Consider the following 6,763-nt stretch of genomic DNA (forward strand, 5'->3'; position numbering starts at 1 on the left):
AACTCGTGAGTTGGAAGAACTGAGAGACCTATGGCGTGGGTGTTGTCCTTGGCCACCTGCTGACAAGGCTGACAAGATAGGACTCTTTTGTCCATTGTTATAGGATAGGAACAGCATTGATTGAAAACAAACGCCCAACACAAAATGGGTCATGCACAAGATTTTAGTCAGACCAAGCTATAACATTATATATTTACTACGACAGTACATTCAACCAAAAGCTAATATAACAAAGGCATCAGAGATTATTTATAATCTGTCACAGAAACTGGAATCCATCTCCCCAGATCAGTCAATAAATGCTTCTGGTATTGACTTATATGCTGCCCCTGTCTTCATGTTGTTGCTGGACATATCTTTTTTTAAATGTGTGTAGGTCACCTAAATCATCAGAAAAATTGCCCCTCCTGAGAATTTTTTCAGGAGCCACCACTGTTAGTGACTGTAACTGTGCTGCTAGCAACAATTTAATTCAATTTTTGGCCAACCTTTACTGACACCTGTCATATTTAAATAATAATATGCCATTTAGCAGACGCTTTTATCCAAAGCGACTTACAGTCATGCGTGCATACATTATTATTTTTTTTTGTGTATGGGTGGTCCCGGGGATCGAACCCAGTACCTTGGCGTTACAAGCGCCGTGCTCTACCAGCTGAGCTACAGAGGACCATTTAAGGGGTGTTGCGCGTTCATAAATTCATCAGTTATTCTGTGCTCTCGCACACTCAAACGAGAGTGCTCTGAAATCGGAGTAGATAGCCAAAATTAATTTACGAATGCACCCTAAATCGACATTATTGATTGGACGATTAGGACCAATAAGGGGTAGAGAACGAGATGTTGACTTTAGTGCTTAGGTACTTTTTGTTGTTGCGCGAACAGTGCTGAGGCAGGCAGTGAAGAAGGCTCGATTCGAATCAAGGACCACACCACTTTCCAAGCACTTGAAGGTAGGTTTAAAAATGCTTTTAACTGTAATCATTGTAGATATATTGATGGCAGTCATTACACTTTCAGTGACGTTTGTCATTTTTGGGGTAAGTAACTTAGTTCTCATTACAAATGTATGGTAATTGAGCTAGCTGCCTGGTACCTCGTAAATAGCTTTTCAGCTAGTTAGCCAGTTACTATAGCTAGCTAAATAGCCCTAAGCTAACTTTAGCCCACTGCTCGGTTTTATTTTTGGTGATAAGGTTTTGAATTTTTTCTAAGTTCCACGCTACACAACAATATATCTATTATACAATACATTATTGTATTTATCTTCAACATAAGAATTTGGGCGGGTTTTGCTACCCAGCGCATGACCCTGTGTAGTGATGATGGAGTCGAGGTTGGTGTGATTACACTGTCTGCCTCGCTCTGCGCTTTTGCTCAATTCCTTTGTCGTCAATCGACGATTAAACATTGCCTTTCGACACCACTAAGGACAAATTGCTGTGCTGTGTGAAGAGGGGTTTCAGCCCGCCAACTTGTAAGAAAGCTAGCTACAGTAGCTAGCTAATTTATTCAGGTTGTCTGCCAGTGTCTGTGTGCCCCTGCGGAGCTGACAGTGCAGCCGAGTCCATTGTCTCCTCAGCACCAGTTTGCTATTCGTGCATTTGCAGGTGGGTTGAGATGGATATCAGTGTCGGTGGTATTTGTTTAGCTATGTCAAGTTAATGCGTGATATTGTATAATCTTTAATAATGTAATGATTCATAATTGTGTATCTGTTTTTATGAAATTGAAATCTGTCATGCTGTAAATGACATGAGTAGGTTGCGATTACTGTTGGTCGTTTTTATTCAGTCTTTGTTGCGAGTGGTGTCTTGTTTTGCAGCTGGTCTTAGCGTAGGCACGCCTCGGCCTTTGTCTAGGAATTGGCTTTAACTCAATTGCAATGATTGAATTTGAATGCTCTCCAATCTGACTGTCAATTCAGACCACACCTAGTTAGCTAGCAAAGTTCATGTTGTTCTCTGACCTGTATTCACAATGGTGCTCCCTTTATTGTCTTTGTGCAATAATCAAATCTAATGCCATCTTTGTGCAATAATCAAATCCAATGCCAGGGAAAACGTTCTCTTCTCACATGATATTGGCATGCCAATGGCAAGGTAGAAGATATTCTATTTTAGTTAGCTTCATTTATGCTCTGGTATTTGTTCCTGATAAACAAGGATGGGAAGGACTTCATGTCCACGCCCTTTTTGTCTCCATTGAAATTACCTATTTTAAATATTTGCCAGCTCTTGTTTTGAATAGGCGCAGTAAGGCTACTGTGAAATCTATTCTCAATCATTTGATGCATGTCTGTATCACTAATATTCATGCTACATGTCGAACATTAATACAAGTGATCCATCTCCAACGGTCATCTTATAGACACCAATACACCCAATTGAATTCGTATTAGGCACATAGCATGGCTTTCCACCTTCAGAATCAATAGTTGTCATTGCTTGTATCAATCAGTATTTCTGTTCATTCACTGATTAGTGAATGCATGCATCTTTGATGTATTGTCTTTCTGTCATTAAACCTATGGCTTTGTCTGTATCTTTCCTCCCAGGCATAGCAACCCTCAGTACTCTGCTGAAATGGCGTCCTCTGGAGGTAAGTGTTAACATGACAGGCCTTTATTACACTATTACAGTGAGCTCCAAAAAATATTGGGGCAGTTTTGTGCCCAATAGAAATTAATAGTAAATCATGTATTGTCATTTTGGAGTCACTTTTATTGTAAATAAGAATAGAATGTTTCTAAACACTTCTACACTGTCCCAATACTTTTGGAGTTCACTGTAGATGCAAATCAGCTTCACTATTGTATTGTTTAGGTGCTATAACTATGCTGTTACCAGTTTTACACCTACTTGTATCAACATTGATGGATTCCCTATTTTCACAGAGATCCTGGTCAAGGAGTTGGACAAGCGTGCTTCAGGTCAAGCATTTGAGGTAATCTTGGCCCCCGATGCCAAGGGTGAAATCCCCCTACCTCCCCCGAAGGAGAAGAAGGAGATGTCCCTGGAGGAGATCCAGAAGAAACTGGAGGCTGCAGAGGAGAGACGCAAGGTACCTACAGTCAGATATACACAAATAAGTATCAGGAAATAGAGCCGCATCCACCTTACAGGTTTAGTTAATTTATATTTTATTATTTTCTAGCTCAGGTTTGGTCCCACTAGCCTACTACTAACTTCTTGTGTGACTTTGATTTTCTCATTTGATTAGAGTCATGAGGCAGAGGTGCTGAAGCACTTAGCTGAGAAGAGAGAGCATGAGAAGGAAGTGCTGAAGAAAGCCATGGAGGAGAACAACAACTTCAGCAAGACTGCAGAGGAGAAACTCAATCAGAAGATGGAAGCCAACAAAGAGAACCGCACGGCACGAATGGCAGCGCTCAATGAGAAATTCAAGGAGAAGGTAGGCCTCACTGCTCAGTCTGCCATTTTTCTCAGTCATCTTGACGTCATTTTCTGCAATCCTGAATTTAAGAAATAATTTAAAATGGATAGGCCCAGGTTCTGGAAATGGGATGGATATCTGTTGGTTGAAATTCCATGCACACTGTCAAAAGTTATACTTAACTAATCAGTTTAACTAATGTGATTTTCATGTTTTTTATTCATTCTAGGATAAGAAGCTTGAGGAGGTACGAAAGGCCAAGGAAACAAAACCAGAGGGGGAGAACTGACTTTTATTTTGTAATACTTTTGTTTTTACTTGTGCAAAGCTATATTTGTTTCTGTTCGTTGCCAGTATTATATTTTTCGTTGTTAAAGTTTTGTTCACCTTGTTCGGATTATTTAGGCTATCCGTTGTTGCTTTTGTTGTGGATGTGTAATTATTTCTTCCACCACCTCCAGTAGTGTATTGCAGCTTATGACCTTTGAAATAAGCAGTGTTTTTACCTATAAGGAAGCATGCCACTGTTACGCATAGGTCCTTAACATTGTGAATTGCATAATGCAAGTAAATCCTTGTACCTTGTAAAGCTGCGGATATCTGAGCTTAATAAAGTTGTAATTGTTCTTTAAAACCTCTAAAAGTCTTAGCCGTGGGGTGGGGGGGGGGGGTACTAAGCTAACATTAAATTGTTTTAAAGATGGTCATACCATGGATCATTTAGCTATTTGATTTTGAAAAAAGATGTAATTATTTGATAAAATATTTAATTTGGCCTTTACTACTATAGCCCATAGAAACGCATTGAATAACACATTCATAAATGGCAAAACAAATAAGTCATAAGGAATAAGGTTTTGAAGTGTCTGTCCTATATCTAGGAGTTATAAGAAAGCTCAGGAAATATGTATATAAAAAAAACAAATTTAACCTCTTATTTTTGTTGGCATAAAACGACCTCCATACTTCTATTCGTTTGTATGGGTTACCTTCAGACGAGTCCCATGACACTTGTGGGGGGTGTAGAGCAAAACTGAGTTTTGTTTGTGAGAGTCTCCCATTTCCATAGAGTGGTCATAATAATTTGTAGACGCTTCATACGTTTTCGTGACAAGACCGATTTTCGGGATGTCTCATGGTCTGACGAACACCACTGCATGGATTGCAAAAACAATTTGATCACTAGCTTAAATCTCTAGCTTAAACTGACGGATTTTGATGGGTATTTTTTTATTATGTTACTTAGATTGACGCACAAGTGCGTCAATAGACTCCTTAAGGATTATTAATGGTCTTCATTTATTTGTGGCTTTTGGGTTGCAGACTTACCTACACACCTTCTGTATTGGTGCACACCTAGACTACACTCTCTAGTATTGCCATTTTGGTAATTAAACATTTCGTCATGCAAATTTGAGTCATTTTCAAATGGATCCCACAACATAGTAGATGCAGCATAGTGAATTGTATCACCCTCAGTATTTCAATTGTTATCTTCATCTTTTACCTAAAGATTGGATAGAGCTTATTGCCACATTTGTTTACTCGTTATTATTTTTTTCATCTAGATGTTCCTGTTATTCAATCCATCTGTTTTGTGATATAAGGCCTTGATAGTGGTACTAGTAAATATAATGAATTGCTAGTTTTAAAAAAGGCAGTCATTCCTTTGACGCTACTGACACCTAGCGGTAATAGCGTAAAGCTGTAATGTAGAGCAACAGCAGGTGGAAGATGAAATTAAGATTTATCTTGTCACAGATTTTGTCAGTGTATAGACAGTGTCTTTTGGGCATATGAGTAATATTGTTTTATCATTATAAACAATTAAATTCACGTGTTTTGTTGAATTGTTTCACTGATCAAGTGTACAGCCACACCGTACCTACAAATGCCATATTCTATTAGAGCCATACAATACTGGGAGGTTTGCTGTTAAGGCCTAAAATTTGGTTCAATTCATGCTGAAGGTTAAAGATCCAGTGCTGGTATGTAGCCTACTGCTGGTATGGCTACAGATGGACAAAATCCCAGTGATGGGTGAATCTGCAGAGTGGTATTTTACTTTCTTTGCTTGATTAATCGAAGCAGACTTGTGCCATCAACAGTGTCACTGCTGGACGAATGTGTGCGACAGACACACACACGTAAGTATCACGTCTCAGTTCCTGGGTACATTTCTGCACAGTATGCCTGGCAGTTCCACACACAGAACCTTCTTTGTCAGCTGTGTGTGTAGAGCAGCCTGTGATGGGATTATAAAGTCATTAGCTCACTTGTACCACAGTACAGTACTGCTCCACTCCCCACAATGCACAACGGAGCTGTTTACCACCGGAGCATCAAGACCTTTCTCAGCCTGACCTGGATTCCTAGCAATTCAAAATTCCTCCCTTCGGCAAATCAGATCACGCGTCCATTCTGCTCCTCCCAACCTATAGGCAGAAACTTAAACAGGAAGCACCCGTGGTAAGGACTGTTCAATGTTGGTCTGACCAATTGGAATCTATGCTTCAAGATTGTTTTGATCACACGGACTGGGAATTGTTCTAAGTTGCCTCAGAGAATAGTGTTGACGGATACACTGACTCGGTGACTGGGATAATCAGGAAGTGCATAGAGGATGCTGTTCCAACTGTGACGATTAGAACTTATCCAAACCAAAAACCGCGTATAGATCCACCGCATTTAACCATTGCAAGGTGACTGGGAACATGGACGTATACAAACAGACCAGCTATGACCTCCGTAAGGCAATAAAAAAGGCAAAATGACAGTATAGAGACAAAGTGGAGTTGCAATTCAACGGCTCAGACACGAGACGTATGTGGCAGGGACTCTAGACAATCACAAATTATAACGGGAAAGCCAGCCATGTCGCAGACACCTGCGCCTCACTCCTGGACAAGCTAAACACCTGCGCCCGCTTCGAAAAAAACAACATTGAGCCGCCGATGCGGGCCCCCTGCCGCACACGAGGACTGTGTGCTCTTGTTCTCCGTAACCGACATAAGTAATTTAAGCGTGTTAACACTTGCAAGGCTGCTGGCCCAGACGGCATCCCAAGCTGCGTCCTCAGAGCATGTCCAGACCAGCTGGCTGGAGTATTTACGGACATATGTGGTCCTCTGTAGCTCAATTGGTAGAGCATGGCGCTTGTAACGCCAAGGTAGTGGGTTCGATCCCCAGGACCACATGGGGAAAAAAAGTATTTAGTCAGCCACCAATTGTGCAAGTTCTCCCACTTAAAAAAATGAGAGAGGCCTGTAATTTTCATCATAGGTACACGTCAACTATGACAGACAAAATGAGAAAAACATTTCCAGAAAATCACATTATAGGATTTTTTATGAATTTATTTGCAAAT

At 40.4% G+C, this 6,763-nt stretch overlaps 1 protein-coding gene across 2 annotated transcripts; it reads left to right on the forward strand.

Moving 5' to 3' along the window:
• Nucleotides 1–690: 690 nt before the first annotated feature.
• Nucleotides 691–5,231, forward strand: LOC311139576 (stathmin-like). 2 transcript variants are annotated; one of them, XM_084174476.1, is made up of 5 exons: nt 691–953; nt 2,558–2,601; nt 2,897–3,063; nt 3,223–3,414; nt 3,626–5,231. In XM_084174476.1, the coding sequence occupies exons 2-5, from the start codon at nt 2,586–2,588 to the stop codon at nt 3,683–3,685; spliced, it is 435 nt and encodes a 144-aa protein (XP_084030602.1). In that variant the 5' UTR covers nt 691–953; nt 2,558–2,585; the 3' UTR covers nt 3,686–5,231. The 2 variants fall into 2 exon arrangements, with proteins under 2 accessions (XP_084030602.1, XP_084030603.1); XM_084174477.1 differs by lacking the exon at nt 691–953 and adding an exon at nt 1,319–1,610 and having other exon boundaries at nt 3,626–4,026.
• Nucleotides 5,232–6,763: the final 1,532 nt, after the last annotated feature.

The sequence above is a fragment of the Coregonus lavaretus genome, assembly GCF_964263955.1.
Source record: "Coregonus lavaretus genome assembly, chromosome: 13".
NCBI classification, from domain to species: Eukaryota; Metazoa; Chordata; class Actinopteri; order Salmoniformes; family Salmonidae; genus Coregonus; species Coregonus lavaretus.